Source organism: Sebastes umbrosus, chromosome 7 (assembly GCF_015220745.1).
Source record: "Sebastes umbrosus isolate fSebUmb1 chromosome 7, fSebUmb1.pri, whole genome shotgun sequence".
In the NCBI taxonomy this organism is placed as follows: domain Eukaryota; kingdom Metazoa; phylum Chordata; class Actinopteri; order Perciformes; family Sebastidae; genus Sebastes; species Sebastes umbrosus.
In genome coordinates, this window is record NC_051275.1 from 2,189,673 (window position 1) to 2,206,774 (window position 17,102).

Genomic DNA, 17,102 nt, shown 5'->3' on the forward strand with positions numbered 1-17,102 from the left:
TTAAATCACGTTTGTCTTTAAGTCCTTATCAATGATATGTTGACATTATTTCAGCAACCCTCTTTCACCACGTCACTGCCCTTGACAACAGAGGAAGGTCACAGAAGACCGAGATCAGCTTGATGCCCCTCGAGGTTGTAAGAATTTAGCAACTTCCATAAAAACATAATGCTGACACAGGGACTTGAACCTGGGTCTACTGCTGAAGGACACTCTCCCTGCTGACTGTACACCCTGCTGTCCAAAAGGTACATTAGTCACATGCCAAGTAACGTCACCTTTGAAATCACTGATCCTTTCCTTAAAATAGAAAACTCCATGTGACAACACTTTAACACCAGTTCTAATTATAGTCACTGTATATTCAAGCCTGAATTAAACATAATCAAAATAGTAATGCTGACATTAGGCACCCCATAATGTGACCTCTCTTAATACTGCTCACATGGGTTTGTGTTGAAATAAACAGTTGTAGAACATTGCACAAAGATTCAGTGGGCTCATGAGATATAGACAGATCGCTTAAATGCTTATTGTTGCCGTGTCAAATCTTCATGTACAATAGGTATGAATGGAATAGGACAAATCTTAAATACCCTTGAAAACGCCAATGAGTTTTGCCTTTTGGTGGCAAACTACCTGTACCTGGCTAGGGTATTTGGCTTGATAGCTTGTCTGTCTGTGTTGTTTTTACAGGTAAATGTGCATCATCCAATATAGGTGGCTGTCAACACTAAATTGGCATTCTCATGACCTACAGTATACATATACTATTTTGTACAGTGTCTCTTTAGTCTCTTTATAAGACTAATTCACCTCTCAATTCCAGTTTACAAAACAAGTGGTGAAATACTGAGATCAGAAGACAAATTATTGATGCATGATGAAACGAAAATTGAATTCTTCAACTGCAATCTAACACACTGTGAGAAAGCACACAGTTCATTATCAATGTAACACCATTTCTACTTTTCATAAGGTTTAATCCAGTGGGAGGATTCTCTGCCTCAAAAATGTGGATACTAGTAAGGATAGGAGATGAAGAACAATCCACAAGGTAACAGGTGACTGACGTTTTAGGAGTCCCAAACACAAAATAAGTCAAAATTGGGGAACATTATATTCCTGAAGGCCAGTACCACCAACACAGAGCCAGATCAACTGGATTTGCCACAGAAGATGCATAGAAAAGTCTTTAACTAGACCAAGCACAGATTAAATCCCTAAAATAGCCTACAGGCTACTGAGATTGATGTTTCATTTGAGGGGTTTACTAGCAGGACTGTGTTCCATATCCAGAGGCCAAGCCACAGTATTTAAACACCTGCTGAAATCAGCAGCAAAACCAGCTAAACAACCAACACACCTGCTTTCAGTGGCATCATCAGTGATATTAGCTAGCTAGCAAACTGCTTTTCCTCTTACTAAGTCTCCACCCCGTCACGCAAAATATGCTAGTCACGTTATACCCACATTTTAGTGTGTTCACCAACTTCTTACCTTTTCTTGCTGCCGGTAGAAATATAATTTGATCTCGACACGCTAAATTAATGGAAAAAAGCTAGCTAAATTGTTGAGGGTGCAAAGAACGGTTACCGCCTGCCTCGCTCGCGCTCTGATAATTGGCTACGTCATGCGCAGGGCGTGGCCAGGAGTGTTGGTAGAAATACTAACGTCATGAGTCACTTCCCATCATCCCATCTCCTACCCCTAAAAAATACAATCTCCAAACCCCTCCTATGAAATGTTGACCAGACACCAAAAATAAAATGAAAAAAAAATGTTAAAATGATTTACATTTATTGATGTATTTCTTAATTAACTTAGCGGTTCAATTACTCTTTCAGTACATTTTCCCCAACATAACTGTTTAGAAGCTCTTTCATACTGCCAACGAATAAAATGTCTATATGGAAATACTAAACCATAAGGCCAAATTAATTTATTTATATTTCGTCTTAATGTAGTGAAATTTAAATATATTGCATCTAAACATACTGGAGACTGTGACGGAGTGTAAGGGACTCTCAAGTATAGCAGTCACAAGAATAAAGTCATAAATTACAAGATTGAACTCATGATATGAGGATGAAGTCACAGTAATACAAGAAAAATAAAATAAAATGTTGTATGTCGTGATTGGCCTGGATATACTTGATTAGATGTTTTATGTGCCTGTTCCCTGACAGTTCATATGTATTGTAGTTACCACTACATCGACTTTATTCTCAGAATTCCCTTTATTTTACTCCTGACAGTAGCCCAAATACTCTGCCATAGCAATTATATTACAAAAACACACCATGTATACAGTATGGTTTTATTTGTAGAATGTAAACTCCCCTCTAGTTGCTACAAACGCCCCCCCTCGATTTACAGAAAAGATACAGAGGTTTAGTGACCTCGATGGTAGCTACAGTCATGTGATGGCAGATGGAGCGTATCTGGAAAATGATTGTCAGTGAGTCAGGAACAAAGACATGGTTAGGAGTCAGGACGGACAGACACCCAGGCTAAAAATATGGAACCACAATTACTATGCAAGTGTTTTAATGAGCAAGTGTTTTTGATGAAAATGTGCTCCCATCTGCCATGTGCATTCTTTAATTAAGATCATTTTATCATCTTGATCTGTATATATCTTACATCTTGAAAAAAAAAAGGTCTATATTTAGTCCAGCTCAATGGCACTGATACCACGTCTATTTTTGTCTGATTACAAATTTCTATTTTTATCCCATCCTTACCATCATTAGCCCCAGCAAATTCCGATTCATTCCAACAAACAGAAGCAAAGCAATTAAACTTGTCTGCCTGGTGTTAATGAGATGTTGACTGTTGTATGGATCTGGTCTCATGAGAAGTGTCTGTAATTGCTTGCTTGATTTTGGTTTGTAGAATATGAGTTGCTGGAAATTCTCGGGCATACTTGTTTTCATATTGATGAGCAGCAGTGTGTTGTGTGCAAATTGTACATAATAAAAGACAGATTTTTTTAAACAATATATTTATTATGATTTTCAACAAATAAACAACAATAACATCTGACTTGTGAAGACTTAAAATCTCCCGGTCTTCCCATATCTTAAATCAATCAAAATCAATGTTGCAGTGTATTGGAGCCAGGGAGGACAATGGTTTTGAACGACCTTATAAATTGTATTATTGCCTGCCAGGCTTGCGGACTTCTAATTGTGATGACACAAATTTGCCGTTAAGATTGAATTTTGACCTTTTAAACAGTGGGAGATCGGTCCAGACAAAAGTGATTGAAAACTGGAAAACTGCATCAACAAATGTGTAGGTTGAAGATTGAAGGTCTATAACAGAGGAGCCTGGAGTCCATTCACATTTGTTCTTTACAGTGATCCCATAGTAAACAGATGTAAACTAATACAAAATGCTGTTGCTGTGCAGGTTGACTTTGCTGCTTAGTCCCTGAGTTTGTTGCACTGAACATCCTTATTAAGAATCTTGGCTCTAGTTGCGAGACAGGCCATGACTCCTGAGCACACCGAGGACGATTAAGAATATCGTTGGAGCTGCAACCACGACAACAGCAGTGGAGAACTGTGGGGAATAACATGACCAAAATGTCAGCAAGATGTTACATCACAATAATGCCGCTGCACTTTGGCCAGTGGTGGAAAGTAACTGTAGCCTACTTTTTTCTACATTTCATAGTGAAATATTGTGCTATTAAACTACATTATCTGTCAGCCATAGTTTCTTTAAAATTACGTTTTTTTTTCTATGATTGGGTTATACAAATTGATGCATTCTTATAAATTTAAGGTGCTAAATGCAAGATTGGCATTTTTATTGCCCCTGCCCGGTTCTCAACATGGCGAGTGCTGAGCCAGCGGCTCACAGCTAATGGTGCTTATAGCACTAACAGTGAAAACAACAGTGTTGACCTGAGGGAGAAGCAGATAGTGGGAGCTACGTTTCCGCAACTGCACCGTCGGTCGGGACGGTGTTATCAGCTGTAACTGGCCGTGAGCTAGCCAGTGGGGCACGCTCACATGCACTAAAAGCCACGTGCAGCCGGCCCAGCTATGACAACAAAGCACGGAGAAGCTCGGATTACAACAGACACAGACTTCATTCTCTGCTCAGGTAGACATTACTCCTCTTTTCATAGACAATAGTTATTTGCTGCTATATTAATGCTCTGGATATCGTATAGAGCACCTTTAAAGTACCCAACGAAAAGGAAATATAATAGTTAGTGACCAGCTACAAAATGAATTAATACACTAAATATTACATACTGCATTTGTTTCAACCTAAATGTTAAATGACAATGTTACAAATGTTACAGATTAATGAGTTGATATGTTGAAGCTTCTATAGATGAATAGATGATAATAATATTAATTATCAGCAAGGTACTTTTATTCATATAGAACATTTTATTACAAGTTATCGGCATGTGCAAACACTCAACCACCCAAAGACAAAAACTAAAATGCTATTTACATTTTAATGCACCAATAATGATGATAAAATAATATAACTGAAATTATAAAATACACTTTGAAAAGTCCTATTTTGCAAAATTAGAACTTTCATTTGTGATACTTTATGTATTGCTGATAATACTTCTGCATTTTACTTGAGTCAAATATTTACTTGTTGACTTTTACTTGTTACAAATGTATCTTGAGGATATCACACTGACCTTAATAGCAGCCCTGTAGTCCCTTTGGAATGATTGAAGATACACATTGAAGAGGGCGAGGCTGCACGGCAAGTATGAATCTGTATTTTCTGAGTCTCTGCATCTTTTGGAAGAGAATATAGAACTATTTTTCTTACAGATTTACGTTGAAAAAAGTACACTGCACCGAACTTACACAGCTGATATACACACACAACCCACCTTTTGTACAAAGCACTCAGGAGCAAACTGTTGTCTGCCAGGTACAGCTCTGAAAGACCAAGGTCAATCAATACCGACAGTGGCAGCCTGTAACCCTCCTCAGCAAGGAGGCCAAGGTTGTACCATCCCTGTGGAAGAACAGTATGGTTTATACACACACATACATCCACGCTCAATTATGAATAAATACTAGCTTGAAAAAAAAATATACACACAGCAAGAAAATCAATTTAAAAGAAGCAGACCTGTGGCTCGTTCCTTACTGCTGCCAGCGTGTACATCACTGCTGCAGAATACAAGTCTTTCTGCCCCTCGCACAACAGGTCACCCATCCTAATGAAGGCTGGAGAGGTTGCAGAATTAGAGGTTAAAAAAAAAGAAGCTCTAAAGTACGAATGTTTCCACACAAGTTTCCAAATACTTATTTACCATAAGTGTCAGGATTTTGACTTTGTATTGTACGGTTGTAATATCTCCACATACAGTTTGATGCAACAGCAGGATCCAGAAAACCTAACTAGGGACATCCAGAGTGAAAAAAGTTTATTTTTTTGTGACAAGAATTAATAAAACCACCACTAATAGAGTTAACTCACCGTATTTTGTTCACATAGATATGCCACATTGAATTGAGCAGGTGAGTACCCGCACTCAGCAGCCATGAGGTAATATAACAGTGAGCAGAACCTGTTGAAAAGCTAGAATGTTAATTTGCTGCAACTGTAATTGAGTGGCTTGATCATTCAGGATCGTGACAAGTGTGAATGGAGAAACAGATTACATGTCACTCTTGAGATATGAATCCAAGGCCTTCCGCAAGATGCTGCCCAGGTATCCGTTGTGCTCGGCTGCCCACTTTACCCACCTGCAGTCAGTTAAAAAGTGACTTGAGTCACGACACAATGTAAGGACAAATCATACATGTGAAGTGAAATAAATAAAAGGGTAAGCAGCTAACAAAAGGGCATCTGATGGACGTCTGTCGACGCGTCCAGGTATCCCAGTGGTCCAGATGCTAGCGAGGTGAACTGCTCCCCTGATGTGCCCTCTTTCTGCAGACTTCCGATAGTACTGATAGGCCATGAACTGTCAGAAAGACAAATTAAATCAGCATTCTAGTCTGTAAACCTAGTAGTAGATGATCACAGAAAGCATTCATACTCGCTAACCTGGTCAGCAGCTTTTCGCGGATACAGACCCTGTGAGTGCATGACACCGAGATTCAAAGCAGCGTCTGGACACTCGAGGAGATCAGCCCGCTCCCACAGCTGCACCGCCTGCTCGTAGTCCTTCTCAAAATGCTCATAGTACCAGGCTAGGGCATTGATGGCAGGAACAAAGTCCTGTGAGACACAATATTGTAAGAAGCAATATAGGGAGTGCAAACTTTAAATGTTTTTTTTGCAACAGAAAGTGGACTCCTAGTGTTAAAGTATAGATAAGAAATTAGTAATTAACATTTAATCATACAAAACCTGGTCCATTGCTTTCTTCAGGAAAGTGAGAGCTTTTGGAATGTCCTTTTCAACCCCATGTCCCTACAAAGAAACAAATTAATATTTTATAATAAAAGCTAATACTAAATGATAAATCAAAGGAAGGAGTACTCTTTAAGTAGATTAAAATACACATCAGAGCCGGCCCTGGTTGTAGGCACTAAGGGCGCCTTTTACTATTTTTACTAATACTATTTTAATACTGTTGTTTTGAAATATTACCAAAAAAAAGACTGCGTTAAACACTACTATAGGAGCAACAGCCATCAGACGGTGGCTAGTGGTACCATGGTTTTTGCACTCTGCGGCTCACGTTACAGCAGTTTCACAAGCGTGTCGGAGAACAACGGTGGCTTTCAGGTAACGTAAAAATGCAAAAGGGCTCTCTCTAGAGCCGGTGTTTAGTTTGAAGAGGACCCCCCTATGTAGGGCTCATTCCAAGCTAACGAAAACACTGATTATACAGTGATGAAAACACATTTATGAAAATGACATTCCATTTACTCCCCCAGATCCCCCGAAATGTTGCACCCTGTTTCTTTAAAGAGGCCCTATTTTCTGAGCTGCACGCAGCAACAGAATACTTTATTGCATAGTAGTTACTGTTGAAGCAGAGTGCTACTAGCTTGCTTTGGACAATAGTAACGTTCACTAATTTAATTAACGTGTGATCTGCATAGCTTAGACTCAAAGTTAAGCAGTTTCTGAGTGAGTGTATGAGCACAATGATTGGTGGTGGAATTGGCAGCGATGTAAGGAGCACCAGCTGAAATCTTGCCTATGGCACCAAATTGGTCAGGACTGGCTTTGATATACATTGAAATGTTTCTCATTGTACATCAGGTGTAGTTCTCACCTGTAGTAGGACTATACCATAGTCATACATTGACACCGGGTCCTCCCACTGGACAGCTCCCCTTTCATAGTGTCTCACAGCCTTCTGGATGTCTGGAGACACTCCCTGCTGACCCCAGAACAGCATCCGGGCAACCGTTTGCTGCAAAACAGTTGCTGAATTATTACTAAAAAATGACACGATAAAACATTGTCTGTGGCCATTTACTTTCACCCTTAAATGTCTAATTTGAGACACAAACCTACAGTCTGAGGCCTCATTTCTTCTTCTTGTCGCATTTGTTTTTATCTGACTTTCTGTGCTTGTGTATATAGTTAGTTGCAGCTTAAAAAAAGCAAAGATGACCGAGCAGGGTACCTCAGCTTCAGCTGCTCCCCTGCGTGCCTGCAGTTTCAGCCACTGGAACAGATGATGGTCTTCACTGGTCTGGAGATCCAACACCTCATCATTGTTTAAGTAAACAGCCTCAACAAATGTCTAAAGAAAATGAAAAAAAAAGAGAGAAAGCACAAGTCAATGGATTTTCTTTTCTTTTGTGTCCTTCCTTCCTAAAACAGTTGCAAATAATCCAGAAATGAAGCTCTGTGCTTTAAATAAAACATGAAGCACTTTTGAGCACTGTAATATTACTAAATTTATCAATCTGCTATCTCTCTTGGTATGGAAAACAGTGACAGCAGTACACTTATTGATGATGGAAATCTGAAAACTATAGCCACAGAGAGGGGAGCAGAAAATGTATTAACATATCACAATATCAGCTCATATGTTGTAATAAGCCCACAGCTATGTGTCCTCCTCGCCTCTGCATTACAATTACTGTACGTCTGACACTGCCAGTTATTACAGAACATATTGTACACATACTGTTCTCTGATATTTTGTGTTATATTTTCACAAATATATAATATAATATGACTCACATACTGTAGAAAGGTGACAGATATGAATGTAAAAAAGAACTCCAGTGGTAAGCTTTTGGTTCAACATACAGTAGAATTGTATTACTTTTGGATTAAACAAGACATGTGAAATGAGCACACCAAGTCATCTAGTTACAAACACACACATTACCTGCTGTGGTGTGGGATTGTGACGGTCTAAAGTTGTCTGTTTAGCAATGTTTGCATAATATGCATAGGCCAGGTCTGAGTCTGTGGGGAGGCCATGGAGGCCCTCGTGGTGCAGGTGCCCGAGATGCAGGAGTGCTAATCGATCATCCTTCTGGGCTGCCAGCAGGGCCAGGAGCCAAGCCTGTACCAAACACAAGGGCATGAGAGAATACTTTTAAAACAAGTGTTCACCCCAGGCAGAGCTCTGCTACATCTGACCCAGTAGCACACACCTTATTGGGCTGTTCCTCGACTCCCAGGCCAGCACTGTAGAGCAGCGACGCCATGTGCAGAGCTCGGTTATCAGCTAAGCAGCCGGCTTGGAGCAGCAGTGGTAATATTGTGCTGACCACGCCGGTGCTGCTCGCTCTGCTCAGCTTATGGAGAGATAAGGAATACAGTGCTCTGCCCACAGCTGGCAGGCTTGCTCTCCTTTCTCCTGCAAAGTCAGGAATTGAAATGATTTCAGTGCTTTATAAAAGTAAATAACGCACGAATATCATCAGTCTGCATCGGTGAATTAAACCTATTCAAATTGTTTACTCAGCCCCTTCACAGGCAAGTAGGTCAGTCAGTCATTATACAAACTCATGCTGTGCTGCCAAACTTTGTTCAACTTTGTTTGTTTGGAGAAATGTGTATAAGATGATTTACAACACATTTAGAGTATTTCCACTTGATGGAATGAGTTTGACTATTTAATTCAGTGTAAAGATCAAATAGCTTCAATTAAGAGCTGGAACAAGCTAATACAGAATATACTATATATGCAGTAATACTCAGCCCAGGACTGTGTCATAGGGTGATTTTCACAAGCTTAAAGGGGACATATTGTAAAAAGTACGATTTTCATGTCTTTTATATTATAAAGCAGGTTTAAGTGCTTTATAAATACTGTGAAAGTATCAAAGCGCTCAATATACAGAGAAATACACACAGCCCGTATTCAGAAATTATGCGTTTGAAACAAACTGTCAAGATTTCTGTCCATTTGTGATGTCACAAATATACAATATTTAGACCATTACAGGGTTTTAAATCTAAACATTCTAAATGTGTCCCAGTTTATTTCCTGTTGCAGTGGATGTTAATGACATCAGCTGGCAGGAAGTAAACATGGACCCAAACTGTTGCCAGGCAATGCAATTCCGTTGCAATTCCATTGCAATTCCGTTGAAATGCACTAAAACAGAGCGTTTCAGACAGAGGGTAAATGTAAATAAAGGGCATATTCAGGCAGACAGTATGAGGAAAATAAAGTTTTTTTTTTAACATTAAAGCATGTAAACATGTTCTAGTAGAAACACAAAATACAAGTATGAACCTGAAAATGAGCACGATATGGGACCTTTAACCAGTCATACACCGTCAGTAACCCTTTAACACCAAATATCCACTGCTGCTGTTACAGATTATAATTCTTACAGTCTTTAATGCACATTTTTAGATTATAATTTACAGTCTTTAATTCACATTTATTGTAATATGTATATCATGTCACTTCATGTACATATTGTAATATGTACATATCTGTCACTGTAAATATAAATCATACTCACTGTACATACAGTATATTGACATATTGATTATGTACATGTTGCACATAATCATCTACTCCACGTATATCCATCTGGTATTTATTTATTTGCTCGATTTGTATTGTTACATCTTCCAAATACTTGTATGAACACTTCTTTTTTCTTTTTATTATTGTGTTCTTTTATTCTGTTATTTCTATTCTGTGCAAGTACACTGAGAGAGCTGCATAACAAACATGCACATGTATGTATCAAATTCCATGTCTGTAAATACTTGGCAAAATAAACCTGATTCTGATTCTGCTTAAGGGAAAATTAAAGGGGGAAACTGGATATTCAGGAGTTAAGAAAATACAAAAGATCCTCTATTTTAAACCTTACTTGTTTAAACTAATAATACCAGTGGAAGTAGAAGTACTCACTGTGAAAGATGGTTCCCTTTCACAGGGTTAAATCTGTCCTGTAATATATTTCAGTGTTGTAGAAGTATCTCATATTTTGTACCAATTCAAGACAAATTCATTTTGTGCGGCTTATCTCTTACCATATTTGAAAGCCAGAAACTTGGCCAGTTTTGCAGCTTGTCTTCTATGAGGGACAGTCGCCTCCCACAGCTCGCACTGTGACGTTGATGGCAGTCTGTCCTTTACCATCCACTCACGGAAAGCATCCAAACAGGTCCCTGAAGAAAACATCATAGACAGTTTCTTTGCACATTCATGGGGCTCTGCAGAGAATATTTCAGATACATTAACTCTAACACCATCTAGTGGATATATAAGCTTACTACTACCAGACTCTGCCCCCTGTTCGGACTTGACAAAATAGCCACTGATTTTGACATCCATCTCCAGACGAAATTCTTGACAGGTCTGCAGCCATCCGGTCAGGTTCACGGTCCTGATAACATCTGGAAGAACAACTTCAGGCTGGAGAAGAGGAGAACAATTACACTCACATGTAATAAATAATCGACATAAACAATGACCGTGGGCAGGTGCAGTACTTTACCCTGCTGTGAGGTGGTATTCTGTTGCGGTAGTAAACCAATGGCCCAAAATAACCTTCCACACCTCTTATGTATTTCCCTCCACCAATCACAAAATATCCCTCTGTGTCATCCAGCACGACATTATGCCCCATCCTGTAAGACACAATGCAGACATGTTGAGAACAGATACACTTCAAGTGCATTTTTGATTTCTTATGTTAATGTACTTTAATGTCAGAAGTAGACTTACACATGCTCCATTGAATGAACCGCTCTCTGCTCCGTATTCATGCTCACCATGGAGGCAGTCACCTGAGACGCACACACACAACAAGGACCACTTTATTTTTCATTGTCACCATTATTTACACACTGTAAGGACATCTTCTGTCAATAAGAGACTACTCACCACTCTGCCGTGCAACATCACACTGATTTGGCACCACTCACTTAAAGGCACCTTGAATGGAGGGATGAACGCAGAGGATCCCTCAGACTCTCCATCCATCTGGATGTGTAGCTGGCCTGCATGTATATATGAGACAATGACTAATGGAAGTTCAGATAATGGCAACGTGTTGTTACAGGATGAGAATATCTGAGAGATGAGAGAAACCTGTTTTTTTGAGGAACACTGTTGGTGTGACATAGTTGTTATGAGAGTCTATATGGTAAAACAGTCCACACATGTTGTCCTGGCAGTATCTGGTCACGAAGATCCACATGGAGAACATGCACCTGGCAAAAATGCAAAGTACACTTGTTTAAAATAATATCTGCATTACCAGAAGAGAAAGCTAAGTTATATGACCTTTGTTGTCTTACCATGGAAAGGAGATGGCTTTAACACGCATATACTCCAGCACCTCATTACTATAAGAGGCCAGTGTCTTCGTGATACCAAAGCTTTCTCCAGTTGATGCATACATTGCAGACAGGAAATGCACCGTTTCTGAATGACATGAAATGTTTTGGATGAGATTTTGAAGACAACAAGATTTTTATCCCCTAATCATCTAAAAACACGATCATCCTTTCCAGACCACTATAGTGTCCTAAAATCATTTGCATATCTGAGGACGGTGTTCTCTGCTCCTTAAAGTTAGGGTTGGTAACATTCTTCAAAAACATTTTTTGTTATATTTGTTGAAATTCTCTTTACATCCCGACAGCAATCGATAAATCAAATGCTCTGACAAAAAAGGGAAAAAAGAAATCCGGTATCAGTGGCCGTAGCAGGACTGTAATAAGCCTGTCCAATCATTTTATTCGGCCCAAATGAAATGATTGGACGGGCTACCTGTCTGTCTACCTGCACTCACTCTCTCACTCACCGCAGTCTTTTTGGAGGATAAAGGTTAAAAGTGCCATCCGCTGGCTGTTTACTGCAAGTGTCAAAAGATAACACAAAACACTAAACAGTGATTAAGATTCAAAAGCCAAATTGTAGTATATATGATATAGACACAAAGGTAGGCTTACGTTATGGGTTACATTTTGCAAGATACCGGGTTAAATATGCAATAGATTAAATATGCAGTAGATTAAGTATGCAGTAGATTAAATATGCAGTATTAGCCAAAATTTTGTTGGTATTCCGTTAGCATAACATTAGCTAACTTATCTTTGTCCGAATGATTGTGTAGTTGGCATGTAGCTTGTAGATCTGAAGGTCATATACTTACCCGTTTGTAAATTGGACATTGGCCTCCAAAGATTTACTTATTTGGAACTGCTGACAGGTGTTCACTAATGCCAAAACACATCAGTGACCGTAATGGGTGACAAACTGTCGAGGTCCTCCTAATTCATAAGAATCAATATCATTAACTAACTTCAATTTTATAATAAATTATAACGCCCCTTTGCCTGTCAGCTTCTATTTATGTGGGTATTCATCTTTCGCACGTACTTTTACATTTCTTATGATGAACGAATGACAGATGACAGATGAATCGACTAGTGACGGATAATGATGGTCTACCGTAGCTCTGTGATATCCATTCCCTATAGCCATATTCATTGTATATGTTCATTAAGATCATTTTTGGGGGGGTGGCTTTGGAGGGAGGCCTGAAGGGACGGGCTGTCAGTGTTGCTAACTTGGTGACTTTGTCGCTAGATTTAGGGACTTTTGGAGCTAGTGCTGATAGCTGCTTTCAGTGGAAAAGAGCTGGCAACACCGGGCTGGGTTTTTCTGCTCGGATCATTTTCAAAAACCAACATTACCAACCCTGCCTTTAAATGTTGATGGAAGAAATTTTGGATTTTTTCAATGCTCCCTTTAAAATATTTGGGATTTTTAGGTGCCTTTGTCCACATGTGCAGTTTATTGCAGCTTTAAATTCACTCCTCCAGCCTTACCTTGCTCCAAAGGGCATTGTTTTTTTGAAAACCGTTGAGTTAATTGCAGCATTTGTGTACTCCAGGAAATGCACAGTTGATGCTGTTTGACAGGTCGACTGAAAAAAGGTTTAGGCTGCAAAGTTGCCACATCCTGAGCTGCGACAGTGTCATCAAATCCACTGTATCTGATGGACGCTCGGAGGATGCAACTCAGCATCCACTGGGAGTCTGGAATAATCCCATCAGCTTGATACACCAACCAATCTGGCAAGTTCAGCTTCAGAGTCTTTACTTCAGGGTCACCGGGGACGCAGCTCCACTGTTGGAGCAGGACTGTGGAAGTGATGCCAGTTTCAAAGGATACGATACAGTCCAGCTGTACTATAGCAGGTTCATCACAGGAGTAAAGTACTTCCAAAAGATGGTCTGGAAGAGGCTCCTCTGGAGGATTCAGGAGCGTCACCTCGTCTAAACCCCGGACGATCTGTGAGAGGCAGAAGACACATATTAGCTGATGAAATCTGTTAAAAGCAGATCATCACAGATCATGAAGGAAAAGCTGCTCCTACCTGCATACTGAGACCAAACACACAGATGTATTTGTACAGTGTATGGAAATCCATGGTTGATAAAGTATTTTCATTAATCTCTCCATTAAAGATTTTCAAGCTGCAAAGAAACAAGAAGCCTCAAGATCCGGACTTCATCCTGCTCCACCTCACTGCTGTTGAAGCATAAGTCAATATTTAACAGCACATAGTCCCACCCTAACTGCTATACACACAAAGCAGTTAGGGTGGAGCTTTGTGAATTGGGTTGCATACCAATTTATAAAATAATTATATTATTTGTTTTGGGACAAACAACGAGTACAGTACACTGCCATCTTTGAGAAATTATATTTAAGAGATTTTTTTTATTTATAAATGAGATGTGGTGCCCTGAGTGTTGTGCAGCATGTGGTGTAATGTCTACAACAAAACCAACTCATCTTTCATTCAAAATAGTTTATTGCTATCATGCAGGAGTGCCATAAAAGTCTAGACCATCACAGAAGATGCAAAATTATCATTTTCTCTGTACAAATATACTGTGTGTGTATTCATAAATAGAAGCTCAAAAGAAAAAGAGAAAGAAAAAGAGCTTAAGCTGATCCACTCTTTTAACCCAATATAGGTTTTGTTACAGCAGTTGACATGCATCAACGTTACAGTGCATTATACTGGGAGCAGACGGACACACACGCTCACGCACACACTCGCGCACATTCAGATGGAATAATCCATTTACGGCTCTGTCGTGCAAAAGAGGTACAAACGACACTTTAAAAAGTACCAGTAGGAAATTGATTTTGTTTTTCTTTTAAGTTGGTTTCTAAAATAAAATATTCAAACATGTGTTGTACATCCAAACCACCGGTTACATTATGAGGCTGGGGGAGGCCGACTGTGTCTTCTGCAGCACTTTTTGGTTGTTCATTTGTCAGGAACACCCCGAGTGTGCTGGCGTCCTTACTACTTTAGTAATCATCTACAGCTACTGATGCATAGTTCTGTGCTCATATGAAGCTGTCAATATTAAAACTGGCACATTGTTCTTTGTTGTGGTAATCTGAGGATAGAGATTATCTGTAACAAATGTAAACATACTGTACTGATAGTACCGTTACAGAAACAATACCCTTGGACATTCAGGATATACATTGCAGACTGTATACATGTCACGTGGTTCTGTGTAGAGGGGGCTCACAGGGCCGAACACACCACAAACACAAAGGCCTCGGACAGAAATGGTGATTTAGCACTTTGACACAATTGGTCTTCTGCTTCCGGAACTTGTTGAGCTAAATCTTCCAAAACAGGTGGATTACAAAGTTGCTACAACTTGAAAAATGTCTATCTTGCACAGAGCAAATGATTTTGCCTTGTAACTATAGCCCTTACCAGCACCCATCTCTTACTGACATTGTCCACCTAAATAGTCAGAAAACAGAAACAATACGACGAGACAGCTGGCACCAAAATCCAAGTTAAACTCGCACCTATTCATCAAATTAAGTGTAATATGTTTAGGTTTTAATCTTTTAAAATAATAATTTTCATAAGCAAAACAGTTAACTTTCTTTAACAGTTGAATAAAAAAGTGCTTCAAGCACTTTGTGTTAACATCTCTGATAAATAGATTGTTTTTTCATGGTATATACTGTACACTTACTCCAAAGTAGGATCCTCATTTTCAAATTGAAATACAAAGATAAAAGTTCATCGTCACACAGTCTCATTGGTATTTATGTTTTTGGTAACTGTCTAATGATAATCCAAGATGGACATTTAATCCAGGAAATTCAATCACTTGATCACTTCCTGCTCCGGGAGGATGAGTGTTAATCCAAATATTAGCCGGTGGTTAAACTTGTTGACATTGTTTAAAAGCTGGACATTTAAGCAAAGTACTTCTCTCTCTCTCTCACTGTCATGTGCTCAACACCTAAATACAAAAAATAAAGCTAATGCTGCAGATCCTTTTGTAATTGATGACAGGGAGGTGATGTCATCCTGGTGTTCTTGGATGAGATCAAATGAAAATTATTAAGCGTTTTTAATCTTTATTGTTTTTCACTTCTAGGGAGTCTAAATCACATCAACTAGCTGCTATTGCTGTGCTCAAACTGCACTTAAAATCCATTTTTGGCTGTCAAAAATGTATAAAGTCGCTAATATACCAGTCCAAGCTGGTGTATATATACACTCGTCTGTCTGAGGATCTCCTGAATGCGTCATTTGCTCTGCCAAGAAGAAGACAACAAAAGACAGAAAAACATGTAACCGTCAATAAAAACAAAGTATTCAGTGGGGGAAGGGAAAAGGAGTGCACATTCACTTTGGATTTGTGGGCTAGGTGGTTAGATAGTAATAAAAGAAACATCAAGTGTTGTCTACTCAGGTTAACAACAAGAACCAAGCAAACACTAAGAGCATTCGAGTATCAGTCAAACAAAAGTGAAGACATGCAAAATGTTATAGATTGTAGAACAAGAAAGAATAATCAACTGGGAGACACGTTTCCCTTTGAGACCGGCACAACTTCCTGCAGAATAAATAATACTTTACATTCCAATATACAAACCTACCCATTCCCCACATATTCAACATTGACCAAGTAAGCAGATAAAACTGAACAGCTGGTTGCTCCCACAGTTTCTTAGAGTAGGTGTCGTACCTACAAAAAGACGCAACGGCAACAAATTGTGCCATCGTTTGACCATTAATGAACCCACAAAACATTTTTTTTTTTTTTTCAAAAACAGACCAGAGGAATCAATCAGCTTTGACAGCCGGTAGTTCATGTAGCCCTTATTTCCTCTGTTTCTTGAAGATCTTGAAGGTATGTTTCTTGCGGCTGGCAGTGGAATCTGTGTCTTCTCCCGTAGAGCCGCTGTCCTCCTCCAGCGGGCTCTTCTTGGAGGACAGCTGCGGGATGCGGGTGTTGCCCTTCGGCCCCGGCTGCCCTCCTGTAGGTGACGGTGTGTCAGGTTCAGTGGAGTTGGGGCTGAGGGAGCGGGACGACTCTGACAGACTGTTGATCTCTCCCACGCTGGGAGATTGCTCCGTGCCGTACACCTTCTTCATGAGAATGGGGCTGTCGGGGACAAGCTCTGAAGGACTGACCTCGTGAATGCGGTTCCCTCCGTTGGGGGTGTGAGCATGCAGAGAGACGGTGTCATCTGCGCGGCTCGACAGGCCGTGCATGAGAGAGGTGGGCTTGATTAGGTGGCCTTTGGAGCTGTAGGCAGATAGCCGATCACCAACTTGGGAGAGTGACAGGGAGGAGTCGGAGTCAGAGCGATTTAGGTCCCTGTAGGGGTAAAAAAAAACACA

The 17,102-nt window shown here is 39.8% G+C and overlaps 2 protein-coding genes across 16 annotated transcripts in view; both read right to left on the minus strand.

Annotated features, from left to right (window-relative positions):
- Positions 1–2,998: 2,998 nt before the first annotated feature.
- Positions 2,999–13,926, minus strand: LOC119491015 (protein sel-1 homolog 3). The gene is made up of 23 exons (XM_037774578.1): positions 13,794–13,926; positions 13,243–13,708; positions 11,704–11,830; positions 11,495–11,616; positions 11,288–11,403; positions 11,129–11,190; positions 10,899–11,031; positions 10,681–10,816; positions 10,432–10,569; positions 8,583–8,788; positions 8,312–8,491; positions 7,595–7,714; positions 7,238–7,378; positions 6,361–6,423; positions 6,055–6,228; positions 5,844–5,971; positions 5,667–5,750; positions 5,482–5,572; positions 5,315–5,402; positions 5,131–5,228; positions 4,886–5,013; positions 4,685–4,787; positions 2,999–3,570 (listed from the first exon to the last, which is right to left on the minus strand). The coding sequence occupies exons 1-23, from the start codon at positions 13,845–13,847 to the stop codon at positions 3,481–3,483; spliced, it is 3,048 nt and encodes a 1,015-aa protein (XP_037630506.1). The 5' UTR covers positions 13,848–13,926; the 3' UTR covers positions 2,999–3,480.
- Positions 13,927–14,216: 290 nt separating this feature from the next.
- stim1a (stromal interaction molecule 1a) overlaps positions 14,217–17,102 on the minus strand; it is a 32,302-nt gene continuing 29,416 nt past the window's right edge. For 13 of the 15 annotated variants that reach the window (XM_037774992.1, XM_037774991.1, XM_037774990.1 and 10 more), the window contains one exon: positions 14,217–17,079. In XM_037774992.1, coding sequence (XP_037630920.1) covers positions 16,578–17,079 — 502 coding nt within the window. In that variant the 3' untranslated portion in view covers positions 14,217–16,577. The remainder of the gene's footprint in view (positions 17,080–17,102) is intronic. The other 2 variants (XM_037775001.1, XM_037775003.1) reach the window with 2 other exon arrangements.

Coding starts and splice junctions, on each gene's coding strand:
- LOC119491015 (XM_037774578.1), bottom strand. CDS start 13,847: ATGGATTTCCATACACTGTACAAATACATCTGTGTGTTTGGTCTCAGT. Junction 11,404..11,494: donor AGTGTTCCTCAAAAAAACAG/GTTTCTCTCATC, acceptor ATATACATGCAG/GCCAGCTACACATCCAGATG. Junction 5,403..5,481: donor ATCTATGTGAACAAAATACG/GTGAGTTAACTC, acceptor GGATGTCCCTAG/TTAGGTTTTCTGGATCCTGC.